Source organism: Monosiga brevicollis, genomic scaffold, assembly GCF_000002865.3.
Source record: "Monosiga brevicollis MX1 MONBRscaffold_9 genomic scaffold, whole genome shotgun sequence".
Classification (NCBI taxonomy): domain Eukaryota; class Choanoflagellata; order Craspedida; family Salpingoecidae; genus Monosiga; species Monosiga brevicollis.
Genome location: NW_001865046.1, coordinates 922,217 through 935,706, shown reverse-complemented (window position 1 = coordinate 935,706; position 13,490 = coordinate 922,217). Strand labels below are relative to the sequence as shown.

Below are 13,490 nucleotides of genomic sequence, written 5' to 3'. Positions count from 1 at the left end.
ACTTGTGTCTGCTGATATCCAACGGCTGATGAACTTTTCGTCCTTGGCCAGCAAAGCACCTCCTTTCCTGAGGGGTGCGTAGATGTTGACGACAGCCCCGCCATGCATGAGACTCGGAAGCTCCTTTTATAAGCGCGCAGGTAGGCCAGGCAGCATAGACACGCCGCCGGTCAAAAGGATGTTGCCCAGCTGCATGTGGAAACTGCCTCATGGCTTTGCTGAGTCAGATTGGGCTCTGCGCAAGACGCTTTGGGTCGCCGTCGAATGAGACCGAGGTCTTCACGACTCCAAAGAAGAAACTGTCGCAGGTGCCACGGTCTTGTCAGATAAAACGAGACAGAAGAAAGAACAGAAAAGAACACACAAAAGGAACAGTTGTTGTTGCTTGCACAAGTTGTTGTTGTGGGACTGGTTCGCCTTGCGCAAGGATTTGACATGCAGGTGGTGGTGACGTTGACATCGAAATACGGGCATGCTCACTGCTTTCGTCAACTGGTGCCCAGGTGAGCAGCGCCTTAGGCGTGGATTGGGTTATGGGCGGCGGGTCGGGCGGCAATGGCATGGGACGCGGTCCAGTCGGCGAGTGCGCCCTGATCGGGTGGGTGTTGACACGGCTGTGCCATCAGAATCATCGAAAAACTGGTTTCCCAAGGAGCAGCTGAGTGTGACGCGGTTGGCTGTGTGTGAGCGAAGAGGGGGCGAGTGGGGTGCAGGCCTATGCAGACGTTGCACGTGCTTGCGGCGGTTGTGCGTTTGGTCCACTGATTTCAAAAAGGCGAGCCTGAGCGACTTCACGCCCTGTCCTCTTACGTGTCACCACCCCTCCCCCCGCCCCCGCCCCCAAGTGAGCAGCGGTACGCGCAGTGGCGGCACACATTGCAACCCTTTCCTTTGCACACATCATGAACATCACAATCTTCTCACACACAGAGTGTACTCTCTCCTCGAACCACAAAAGAATGACAAGAGAGAGAGAGAGAGAGAGAGAGAGAGAGAGAGAGAGAGAGAGAGAGAGAGAGAGAGAGAGAGAGAGAGAGAGAGAGAGAGAGAGAGAGAGAGAGAGAGAGAGAGAGAGATGTGATTTTGGAGCGAAAAGACAAAAGAAAAATCCTCTTGTTCAAAGCTTGCGCGCGCTCTCTCTCTCTCTCTCTCTCTTTCTGTGTGTGTGTGCATTTCATTTGAGCGCTCGCGTGCTTGAGCTGTTGTGACCGTTTGAGGGAGAGAGACTCGCAGACATGGAGACGCTGGTCCGTGGTGCCGCGGTGGCACTGGTGGCTGCGATTGGATATGGGTTTTGTACCCAGGGTGACTTTAAGGACCAGTGCCAGGCGGCGCTCGGCGATGCCCGCACAACCATCAACGACCTGTTCGCCGGCTTTGAAGCTTGGCAGGTGAGTTTCAGTCAAAGGTCGCCCGGTTTGGAAGGCAGCCCTCGCCTGAACGCGTGGTTCCTGGTCTACAAGACCTCTTTTCTTCGAGCAGTGCACTTGCGCCCGCTCGTTCTCTCTCTCTCTCTCTCTCTCTTTCCTCTGTTCGAGGCACTGTGATCCAACCATGCTGCTCCGCCTCACTGAACCGCTGGCCTCCAACCGCCGTTATGGATAGATCATGGGCTTGACGGTGTGTGGATGCATCGTGCTCGACTTTATCATCAATCTCTTTTTCGGTCATGAGGAATCACTGTTCACCCGGACCAAAAAGGGCGTCTTCCGCTGTGCCCGCAAGATTCCCCTCGTTCAGAGGATGGTGCGTGGTCCGCTGGTCCTGCAGTGGGCCAAAACCTCACTCGCCCCGAGCTTGGCCTTGTCCAAGGCAGCCGACGTGCCTGCCCGGCATGCACACGCTCTCACATCAATCACCTTTCTCAGGTTGAGAAGGAGCTGTCCAAGACTCGTGCCGACTTTGAGAAGAGTCTCCTGCACAAGCATGCCCATCCCAACGTAATACTTCCCGCCCTCACATGCCTCCATTTTTTTTCCCCCATCACTGTCTGGGTCTCTGGCCCGCCGTTGCCTCTCTTGTCTGTGTGGCTGGCTGTCTCGAATGTGTCTCTCCATCTCTGTCTCTCACCTGGGACCAGTTTGTCATCTCATGTCTTGAAATCACCCTACCGCTGGCTTCGCCCCGCTTTCATTTTGCGTTTGCAGGGCATCACTGCCATGCCCAAGGAGGGCCGCAAGTGGGACGATCTCGAAAAGCTGCTCCAGGAGTATGCCAAAATTGGCGATCCGGACAAGCGTCGCGAGGAGGGCAAAGTCAGTTCCCCCCCCGCCCCCAGCACCAAACGACCCCTGTTTTCCATCCTCTCCAACGCATGATTCCACCCGCATGTCAGCTGTCGGCTAACAGCGCTTGCTGCGACTGCCTGTCACCAGGTGTCCGGTACCATCTACGTCGGTGACGATGACGTTGATACCTACACAGACATGATCTCCAAGACCTATGCCATGTTTGCCTGGACCAACCCGCTTCACCCTGGCGTCTTCCCCGGCGTCCGCCAAATGGAGGTCAGCACAGCTGCTTGTCTTGAGCAAAGGCTCACCAGTCCCCGACCCTCCGTTGCCCTCCTCATTCCTGACACGTCCACTCGGTGCGTCTTTCCACCTTCAGGCGGAGGTGGTGCGCATGGTCTGCGACATCTTCAACGGCGGCCCAACCGCCTGTGGCTCTGTCACTTCGGGTGGTACCGAGTCCATCTTGCTGGCCTGCAAGTCCTACCGTGACTACTATCACTCCGTTCGTGGCATCACCAACCCCAACATTGTCACTTGCACTACGGCCCACCCCGCCTTTGACAAGGCTTGCCAATACCTGGGCATCCACATTCGCAAGATCCCCATGGATCCCAAGACCTGCCGTGCTCGCCCCAGCGCCATGCGCCGCCACATTGACAGCAACACCATTGCCCTCGTTGGCTCTTGCCCTCAGGTCTGTACACACGCGCACTCGATGGTGAACCAAGGTTCATGTATACAAGCTTCATGTCCACGCCACAATGTTTATTTTATTTAGTTTATTTTATTTGTTTTTCTCTCCACTTTTGACGCCACTCACCTCCGGCTTTGTTTGTTTCGGCATGACCACGATTCGGTGTCCGCGGTGGTATAGTACCCCCATGGTTGTGTGGACCCTATTGAAGAGCTGGCTGCCATTGCCAAGAGCTATGGCATTGGTCTGCACGTCGACTGCTGCCTTGGCTCCTTTGTGGTTCCCTTCATGCGCAAGGCTGGCTTCGACTTCCCCTGTACGTCGGTGCCATCCTTGTCCAAGACACTGCTTCGCACGACTCGCCTTGCTGGCACTTGGTCGGCCTCCTGCAATTTCACCAAAAGCCCTACCACGTGCTTTAGCTTTTGACTTTACGGTGGACGGTGTCACCTCCATCTCAGCTGACACTCACAAGTTTGGCTACGCCCCCAAGGTACATCACGCCCCCAACCCCCTTTTGTTTTGTGCAGCAGGTTGAAGCGCCTCTCGGTTCTCATCCCCGCTGCCGATTCCGCTATTGCCCAGGGTTCCTCGGTCGTCATGTACTCTTTCCATGAGTTGCACCATGCCCAGTACTCAATGTTCCCGGACTGGCCCGGAGGTGTCTACGGTACCCCCACCATCGCTGGCTCACGTTCCGGTGCTCTCGTGGCGGTAAGCCTCTTCATCCTGCCAACTTGTGACTGAGCTGAGTGCTATGTGCATGAGCGCAGACCCCGTCTCGTTTGCTTGCCTTGACTTGTCTGTTATCATGGTGCTTGCGCAGGCTACCTGGGCTGCCCTGGTTCACCACGGTGAGGATGGCTATGTCAAGTGCACGCAAAAGATCATCAAGGCGGCCCGCGAAATCGCCGAAGGTATGCTGGCGTGTTCTTGCCTCTGGATTATACATGTTGCTGCAGTGCGTTGCCTGCTCTTCTCACTTCTCAAGCCAATGCCGTTGGGGTGTCTAGGTATCAAGAAGATCCCAGGCCTGCGCCTCATGTGTGAGCCGGACGGCCCTGTGGTTTCGTGGACCAGCGATGTTTTCGATGTGTACCGGTAAGTGGGTGGGCGTAAATGTATGCGTGGAGGCATGGGCGCTTAAAGGACATTTTGCTCATTCGCGCACAACCCGCAGCATGACGCACGGCCTGATTGAGGAGCATGGTTGGGATCTGAACGTCCTGCAGTTTCCGCCCAGCATCCACATTTGCGTGACTCTGGCACATACCCGTGAGGGCATCGTGGAAAGCTTCCTCAACGACATGGCCAAGGTTGCCGCGCCCCTATTCGCCAACCCCGGCGTCAAGGTCCGCTTGCAAACCCCCTGCTCGATTCGGTTTCCTTGTTCGACCATTTCCCTCCCTTGGTTGACTGTGCTTGCAGCATCGGACATTGTGCCAGCTCTAATTCTGCTCTCAACGCGTTCATTTCTTATAGGCGGAAGGTGGTGCCGCAGTCTACGGCATGGCCCAGTCCATCCCGGATCGCACCATCATTGAGGACGTGGTCAAGACCTACCTTGACACGACCTACTTGGTGCCTGCGTAAATTGGCTAGTGCCGTCTCACCACACCCAAGCGCCAGCAAGTTCATGTACTATGGTGTGAGCTACAGCCGAATGATAGAACTGGCTGTTTGCACTGGATTGTGGAAGGGGCGATTGGATAGTGCTTGTTTTGTTCTTTGCCACCACGACCTTGGTTGTTGGGGGTTTTGCTGAATCCTTTTCCGCTTTGTGTAAGAAGCATCTACTGTAAGAGGAATTGATTCAGTGCAGTGGTACATGACGTGGCGCTGAAGCAATCAATCGGTACTAGGTGCTTGTCGGCGAAGCTCGGCAATGTGACGCCGGCGCAACGGCAGACGGCAAGCAATCTGCAAGAGCTCGTTGACGGGCACGCACTCGAGTGCCATGCTGTTGCAATACTGCATCATCAAAGCCATGTCCTACAAAACGTCGAGTGAGGATGGCATGGTAATTTCGACCGGCCAAGCATCAACACGGCGAGGGTGAGTGCGGCCAACCTTGAAGCGTAACAGTTGGTCGCGGTTTAGGATGAAGAGAGCCAAAGCAACTCGGAAGATGAATTTGTCTCCCTCGAGCAACAAGGCATCCCAGATGCGAAGAAGTGTCTCGACAGGTACACAATCAACAAAAAGATTGACAAGCCTTGTGTCAAGGAAGCCAGGGTACAGTTGAGTGGCGTGAGCAAAGCGTGGGCGTGAACACGGCGCGAAGCCAGAGGGGCAACAACACGCAAAAAGCAGGGCGTTCCCACCATTTGAACGTAAAAAGGGTTGTGTCAACACCAGCGGCGTCAAAGTGTGCGGCCAGCTCGGGGTCGTGTTCTCTGCCGAAACGCAAACAAATAAGACTCATTGCCACGCAGGCCTGGGGTTCGTGTGGCAGCAAGGTCAGACAAACCTGAGGAGCTGACCAACTACCCAGCGGTCACGGCCAACGCCGGCCATGTCCGGTGTGTGATAGCCTACACAGTGGCCGTTCCTTGGTAAGTCTGAGCGCCGAGTCAGACGGGAACTGGGCAGGTGGCGGCCCACAAGGCCTACCGGGGGCCAAGCCATGTATGGCGTGGCAGAGGCACGAGAAGGCGTTGGCCTCGTCACGCACTACCAAGAGTAACATGCCTGCGATGTAGTTGAGACCCTAACCAGAGCACGGTAGGTTTTTGAGCAACAGATCAGACCATGTCGTGTGCTTCAGCAAAACTGTACGCAAACGATTGGTGGCTTGATACCTGACAGTAGCCCACGTTGGGGGCATGCAGACTCAGGGCTCGGAGCACACGCTGAAGAGGAGCAATTAAGCTACCCCCATTGCGAAATTGCTCGTGGTCTGGGAAGGTGCGATGAAGGTCGAGATCAATCTGCTCAAAGGCACGACGTGTGTCGGCAGCGTGGGCCTCCATGGAGTGCTGGACGACAAGCGTGTTGAGCTCGGCGTAGCGTGCTCGGAGGTCTGGAACCAAGGCCAACCAGATCTACGCAGTCAAAAGAATGAGACAACAGGGGTGTTCGCGACGATGGAGATAGGCTAGAGGCAAACAGGCAAAGATGGCGGAAGAAGGAGGTCGAGGCATAGGCATGGGAAGAAGGCAAGGAGCAGGATGCCACATTGGCACATTTTGTTGGCGTGGAGGGTAGCTTGTGGTCCCTGAGCTAGCCAACCGAGAGAATTGGCGCTCGTGGTACCCAAGGGCTCACCTCGGCACGGCGGCTATCGGGGATGCCCTTGCGAATGAACCGTTTCTGGCGGCGAAGGGGGAGCGGGTTGGTCAAGGAGAGAGGCGGTGGGGGCGCACTCATGTTGGTCTGATGCCAGCGTTGGGCACGGCGTGTGAGATAAGGCAGGTAGCCACGCATGTAGGCATCGTGTTGATGATGTAAGTCCTCGGAAGGCCAGTCGAATCCCAGCGGGGCTAGCCTGAAGAGGGCTCAAACGGCGTGAGGCATGGTGCAGCCCCCGCTGACCAAATATGAAAGGGGGGTGGCCCTCAACGCACTTGGAAGTTGGAGCTTGCGCTTGGCTGCCTGTGGGCTGGGAAGGCACAAACGAAGTCTGGGCCTAGCACACGGGGCCCCAGCGACGCTGATTCGTAAGCGACTCTCGGGTGAGTGAGGCGAGGCGCGAGACCCATCACGAGTGTTGACCGTACCCGTGCTTGAGTTCGCTGCTTAGCCGCAGCCCGTGCTGTGTGCGCCATGACGGCCACACCTGCAACCTACTCTTCAGTCCCCAGCAAATCGACCCAGTCCCTCCCACAACAACCCCCCAAACGCCACACACAGGCACAGGTACAGGCACGCTCATGCAGGTACCAGCGCAGCCCGATCGAGGGAGGCGGAGGCGGGGGTGGCACTCGAGATCACGTCGACTCGATTTGCAGATAAAATCTGACATTCATATTCAAAATCTAGGCGGCCATTTTTAACTTTCGAGAGGCGGTGCGTGTGATTGTTTTCGTGTTTTCCATATGCGTGCAGGCATGCAGTTTTGGTCAACGGCGCTGCGCTCGCGTACGCTATCGCGCCGATTGATCATCATCCATCACGCTCAAAACGCCATCCAACCATAGTGGATGTGGGGTAGGCGATGGTTGTGGCCTTTTAGAAATTCCGAGAGCACAAGTGGCTGGTGGCTTTTTGACATCGGACTTGCTTTTTTGGATGATTTTGCCGTGCCGACAATCTGGCGCGCGTGAAGCGAGACAGCAACAAGCCGGCCTTGTGTTTTGATTCTGGCAAGCTTGCCCTCAACCCTTTGCTATTATCGCCGTTGTGACCATTGGCTCGTAACGGCAGCCTCTCGCGCTGGACCTTGCGTGGTAGCTTGTCGCATGCGCCCGAGCTCACGTTCCAAAGGCGCGTGCCTGCCCCAGTCTACTGGGGTCGCCACGAGCAAGGAAGGGTGACTTACCCATAGCCTTTGTTTATTTTTGCCAAGAACACGCAAATGAAGCTTTGCAGCTTCCTCCGTCTGCGGCTTCCGTCGTCGCCATTGTTGTTGTGGCTGCTGCTGCTGTTGTGCGTCCCCGGGTCACAAGCAGAGAGTGGCGATGGGTCGATGGAACCATCAAGCTGCCCCGACAGCTCATTTGATGCTCTAATTGATTTGCTCAGCCCTGCACTCGTGTCCGGCGCCATCAATGCGAATGGGGATGGCAGTTTTACTTTTACGGGCGCGCAGGGCATCACCGCCGCACCCGTGCCACGCGTAGGCGCGACCTTTAGCTTGCACTTTGATGTCGCCTTGCAAAGGGACTCCTACGGTTACCTCTTTGCCAAGTCTCGAGGCAGCCTGCGCTTCTACGCCCTCTACTTCTCCGCCACGGCAAACAGCCTTTTCTTTTACTACGCCACCGACGCAAACGGCCCTCAACAAAGCGTCGCCGTTCCAGCCATCCTCAACGATGGCCAGCGACACCGAGTCCTCTTGACCCTCACCGACCTCACCTTGACCACACGTATCGATGACAGGGCTGAGCATACAACCCTCCTTGAAGCTCCCCCAGCTGATTGTGACATCGATACAGACGCCGACTGTCAATTCTACATTGGCCAGCGCGCCGATGACGGCGCCGCCACAGCCAGTGTCCTGGCCATGTCTGGAACTCTGTATCATTTCCAGCTGGCCCCTTGTCAGGCCCTCCTGGCTTTTCCCACTACCCTTGCTCGCAGTAGCAGCACCCCGGCCGTCACCCCAGATTTAGCCACCGGCTCGATCGACTCCACCCCAACTGTCACCCCCACGTTCTCACCAGACTACACGACGTCTCGCACCCCTTCACCAGGCTTGACATCAACCATGTCCAGCCGCACCCCAACCGTAACAACTGCAAGTCCCGGGCCCACTTCCATGTAGGTTTGACATTTTCGCCGGGCTTCTTCAGCCCTCGACAAATCAGCCGCCTGTGTGACCTTCAGTTTGTCTCGATGCACCTTTCATCATCTGACCTCCACCGCCACCTGTTTGCTCAATATTTCAGGCCTTTGGTTCAGGCCGTTATTGCCAACCCTTCTTTCGAGGACGATGACCTCACCTCGTCGGGCATCACCCTCGCGCTTGGCGCATCTGGTTGGGCCTTTGGAGGCAATCTCGTTGGAACACTACGGCCAACCAACGCCGACCTCGCGGTTCCCTTGACATCCCCAGCTGAGGGCGCCCAGGTGCTTCTGATACAAACCAGTTCCTTCGCTCATCAGATCTTGGAAGGCTTCCTCATTCCAGCCAAGGGCCCATTGACGCTCCGCTTTGCCGTGGCACACGTCCATCACGTCTCCGCGGCCGTTCTACACGCTCAACTGCGCGCTGTGGACGGATCCCGCCTTGACACCCTAGCTACTCGCAACATCTCCGAGGCAGAGGTTGAAGCAAATGGCGCTTTTACTGAATTCGCGCTCCAAGTTCCTGATGCCGCCTTGAGTGCCCACACAGGGCAGACATTACAGATTTACTTTAGTGCGACGGGCCCAGGCCAAGTCGTTCTTGATAACGTACAGGTCACTTCCCCACCCTTTGAAAGCACCAGCACGGTCCCAATGCAAAGTCCAGATACGCCCCAGTCCACGTCTGCGACCTCAACAACAGCTACGGCAACCACAACCACCCACTTTGAAACAACAACAACAACAGAAGACATGGCTTTGAACGTTTCAGTGCCCATGCTCAACCCATCCTTTGAGGTGGACGATGCCCTTGCTCTGGGAGGTCGGTCCGTGCCCGGCGCAACGGGCTGGGTGCTGGTTTTTGGCAGCATTGAGACCCGCGCGCCACTCGAGAGCGAATACGCGATGATCCATTCCCCTGCACACGGGGCACAAGTGCTTGTCCTCCAAGGCAACTCGGCCGTGCAACAAGACGTGGCGGACGTACGTCTTGACATCAACGACACGCTGACCCTCAGCCTTGCTCTAGGCATTCGTGCCACTGCCCTCGCCATTCCACCAGTGCAAATCATACTGCGCTATCATTCGGGCGCCGTGCTGGCGAGCACCGTCATGACAGCTTCCAACTTCCCGTCTACCGGTCGCTTCTACCCAGTTTCTCTGGTTGGACTGGTCGGTGAGGCAGGGCAGGACCAAGGGGTGACCGTGGAGATTGTGACCCTTGCGCCGGTTAGCATTGATGTAGATAACATTGCCCTGACCTTACAACGGCCTCAATCCCATTTCCCAACTAGCGCTGATACCTCGACCACCATCACCAGCACGCGCACTTCAACCTCGCTGCCCGCCAGCTCCCATGGACCAGAAACAGAGACCACGACGCTTGTCACGACGGCGGCGGCCACCCAATCGTCAGCCTCAGCCACAACCTCAGAGTTTGGTACTGGGCACCCAAATTGCATCAATGGCAGCTTGCAAGGAGATGGCACAAACTACCGCGGAACCGTACATCAAACTGCCAATGGGCACACTTGCCAAGCTTGGTCTGCCCAGAGTCCGCATGCGCATAATTTCTTTCCCAGCCGCTTTCCCACGGCCGGGCTAGATGCCAATTATTGCCGCAACCCGGATGGCAGTGCCACTCCGTGGTGTTTTACAACAGATCCCGACGTGCAATGGGCGCCTTGTGCCATTTGTGCTCATGAGCTGATGGCCACCTCAACCCTCGCATCGACAACAACGACAACAACCCCGGTGACAACCACAACATCATCACCGGCCAGCACGACCCCCGATGAGTATGTCTACACAAGCTGTCAGCACGGGCTGCTGATCGGAGACGGCAGCGATTACCGCGGTACACAATCTCGGACACGAGATGGCGATGTGTGTCAAGCATGGGGTGTGCAAACCCCGCACACGCACGCCTACAGTCCGGTCCGATTTCCCCAGGCCGACTTGACCAGCAACTTTTGTCGCAACCCTGATGAAAGTGAGGCACCGTGGTGCTTCACGGTCAATCCGGACGTTCAGTGGGCATATTGCAATGTGTGCGGCGCAGGTCCTGTGGGCCACGAATCGACGTCCAACCCACTTGAAACGACGTCTTCTGCCTCCTCGGCATCTGAAACTTCGCAGCCTGCAACGTCCACCAGCGCGCCTCTGGTTTGTCACCCGCAAGTCAATCTGCTTTCCACGCTGGGAGTAGCTGGCCCACTGAGTCTAGCTGGCAGCCAAGCCGCAGCTGTGGGGTCCAGCCCAGGCTTTGACTCTACCAATTTTGCGCTCGTGCTCAGCCTGGCATTGCCTGATACCAATACTACCGGTTACGCTTGGTCCTTTGTTAAGAATGGCCAACCCCTACTTCGCCTCAGTTACAATGGTCAAGCACAGCACTTGCTGATTCAGTACACCACCATCAACTCCATGTCTGTGCGCGAAGTCTCGTTTGATGTGCATGGCCGCCTTGCCGACGGGCAACGTCACTTATTGACGCTAAGCTTCCAGACCATCATCGTCCGCGCCACTTTAGACGGCCAGGCGTTGCCGAGTCGTCTTTTGTACAACCTCTTACCGTCATGTTCACAGGGGGATGTGTGCACGCTGGTCTTGGGTGTTACCAACACAACTGGCCTCCACGGCCTAGCAGCCCACCTGCACTCATTTCGTTTGATGCCCTGTGACTATGTTCCCATTTTGACCACTTCATCACCCACACCCACAACTTTGGAAAGCACGAGTCTGGACACGACCATGACGGCTCACACGACAAGTAGTGATCATCCCACACACGATACGACGTCTCTTCCGGCAACCACCACAACCATGTTGACAACTACCCCTTCTACGACTCGTACAACTACCACCGCAGCAGAAACAACTATCACGGCCACCACCGCAACAACATCAACAACAACATCAGCATCATCTTCATCATCAACAACAACAACAACCTTCATATCTGGCGACTCTTGTCAAGGTCTGTGTGGTGCAGTGTTTTCCCGGGACGCCTCATGCTTTTGCGACGGGCAATTTTGCCTAGTGCTGGGAGATTGCTGCCAGGACTTTCTGGATGTGTGCGCCGAGCCCGCATCTTCGAGCACACCGCCCGCCACAACCTTGATCGACTCCAACACCCCAGGCACGACGACGGCCGCTACCACCGTACAAGCTACCTCAACCACCACACAGAGTACATCATGCTTGGATCGCTGCCATACAATTCAGGTCGATGGGGCAACCTGTCAATGCGATGTAAGCTGTACAACGGTGGGAGATTGCTGCGCCGACTACAACGACCTATGCACCCCGACCACCGCCACCTCAACCACGTTCATGCCGACCGTCACCACGCCAACATCAGCAAGCACCACAACCTCCGCACCTGGCATGAGCTTGTGCGAGCAAGATCCTTTAGCCTTTGTAGACTTCCTTTCCGCCTCTACGACACCAACATTGGAGCAAAGACCCGACGGCGCGCTTGATTTGAACGGAACGCAGGCCGTTGAGCTAGATCATGGCCCTCCCGTGACTGAGCGCTTTGCACTTGCATTGCAAGTGCGCTTTCGTTCCGCAACGAGCGAAGACCTGCTCTTCAAAACAAACGGAAATGCTAGTATAGTCTACTATGGTCTGCGCTACAACGCCGTGTCTAACGCGGTTGACTTTTTGTACCGCTCCCTATCCAACGTCGCCAACCCGGCCACCTTTATTGGCCGTTTTGCGCTTGGCAGCCACACGGTGACTGATGGCCAAGTGCACACCTTGGTCCTTGATGTGGATGAGGCTGTTGCCGTACTTATGGTCGATGACGTGCCGATTGGCGGTTTGGGCTTAACACTGGGCGCCGACGGTCAGGTCCAAGACTGTGGCGACTCGAATGAAAATTGCCGGCTGAGTCTTGGTGGTCGAGTGATGGGGGGCACGCCATTCAACGGTATCATTTACGGAGCGCGGTTGTATCCGTGTGCTGTTCTTGAAACCGCGCCATTTGCGCCTGTCACCGTGGCCCCGTCCTCCAGCTCAAGTTTCCGAACCACCATTGATGAGCCCGTGACCACTGCAACTTTGGACGTGACAACAATCTTCGTGACCACATCAGAGCCGATTGGTGAGATAACAACGAGTACATCCGTGCCGGCATCCGTATCTTCGACCTCCACTTCTGCCGTTACGCCCACCACGCCCACCACAACCAGCAGCACGACGGTGGAGTCATGGATCCCAATACCCTTGGTCAATGCGGACTTTCGCGCAAACGCAGTCGGTCCCGGTGGCATGCCCGTGGCCGATGTGTCTGGTTGGGATTTGGTCGGCTCGGTGGTAACAAGTCGACCAACGCAGGCTGGCTTCCCCGGAACCAATTCAGAGCTTCAGGTTATGTCCATGGCAAACGGGAGTCAAGCTACACAGGTTGTGCCCACGTCCATTTTTGTGCTGAGTGCTACCGATATACTGCGCCTTGAAATCGTGGTGGGCCGACGCCTGGATGCTCAAGACTTTCCGACTTTACACGTTCGATTGCGTTCATCTAATTCGGGCCTCGAGCTCCTGACCCTAACTGTGGCCGCCGATATGCTAGAGGCCGGTGAGTTGACGGCCATGCTGGTCGAATCGCAGCTCAGCGCTGCGCGCCTGACCGCAGGTGAGGGCGTGACGCTTGCCTTAGCAGCTCAAGGCCTGGGCCAAGCCCATGTGTCCTCAGTCGCGTTGTACTTGCAAAGAAATCCCGATGCCTCAACCATTGACCCGATGACCAGCGCAGCGAGCTCTACCTCCACTTCAGCCTCAACCTCTACTTCCACTTTCACCTCTACTTCCACTTCCACCTCTACTTCCATCTCTACCTCTACCTCTACCTCTACCTCTATCTCTACCTCTACCTCGTCTTCGACCTCTACTTCCACCTCTACCTCTTCTTCTACTTCCACCTCGACCTCAACATCTACCTCAACATCTACCTCTTCTTCTACTTCCACCTCTACTTCTACTTCCACCTCTACCTCAACCTCTACCTCAACCTCTACCTCGTCTTCAACCTCATCCGCTTCTTCGACTTCAACCTCTACTTCCACCTCGACCTCTTCTTCTACTTCCACTTCTACTTCCACCTC

General features: G+C 56.2%; 2 protein-coding genes across 2 annotated transcripts in view; both read left to right on the top strand.

Annotated features, from left to right (window-relative positions):
* The first annotated feature begins 1,188 nt into the window (after positions 1-1,188).
* On the top strand, positions 1,189-4,753 carry MONBRDRAFT_32346 (uncharacterized protein). Its single transcript, XM_001745663.1, has 13 exons — positions 1,189-1,391; positions 1,606-1,746; positions 1,869-1,940; positions 2,148-2,255; positions 2,376-2,507; positions 2,611-2,928; positions 3,109-3,244; positions 3,351-3,421; positions 3,514-3,642; positions 3,755-3,845; positions 3,942-4,029; positions 4,109-4,280; positions 4,411-4,753. Exons 1-13 carry the CDS (start codon positions 1,236-1,238, stop codon positions 4,519-4,521), a joined length of 1,725 nt encoding a protein of 574 aa, XP_001745715.1. The 5' UTR covers positions 1,189-1,235; the 3' UTR covers positions 4,522-4,753.
* Positions 4,754-7,444: 2,691 nt separating this feature from the next.
* MONBRDRAFT_25277 (uncharacterized protein) overlaps positions 7,445-13,490 on the top strand; it is a gene marked incomplete at both ends in the record, with an annotated part of 6,770 nt that continues 724 nt past the window's right edge. The window contains 4 exons of the mRNA XM_001745662.1: positions 7,445-8,349; positions 8,478-12,964; positions 13,022-13,071; positions 13,137-13,406. Of these exons, the coding sequence (XP_001745714.1) occupies positions 7,445-8,349; positions 8,478-12,964; positions 13,022-13,071; positions 13,137-13,406 (5,712 nt within the window). The remainder of the gene's footprint in view (positions 8,350-8,477; positions 12,965-13,021; positions 13,072-13,136; positions 13,407-13,490) is intronic.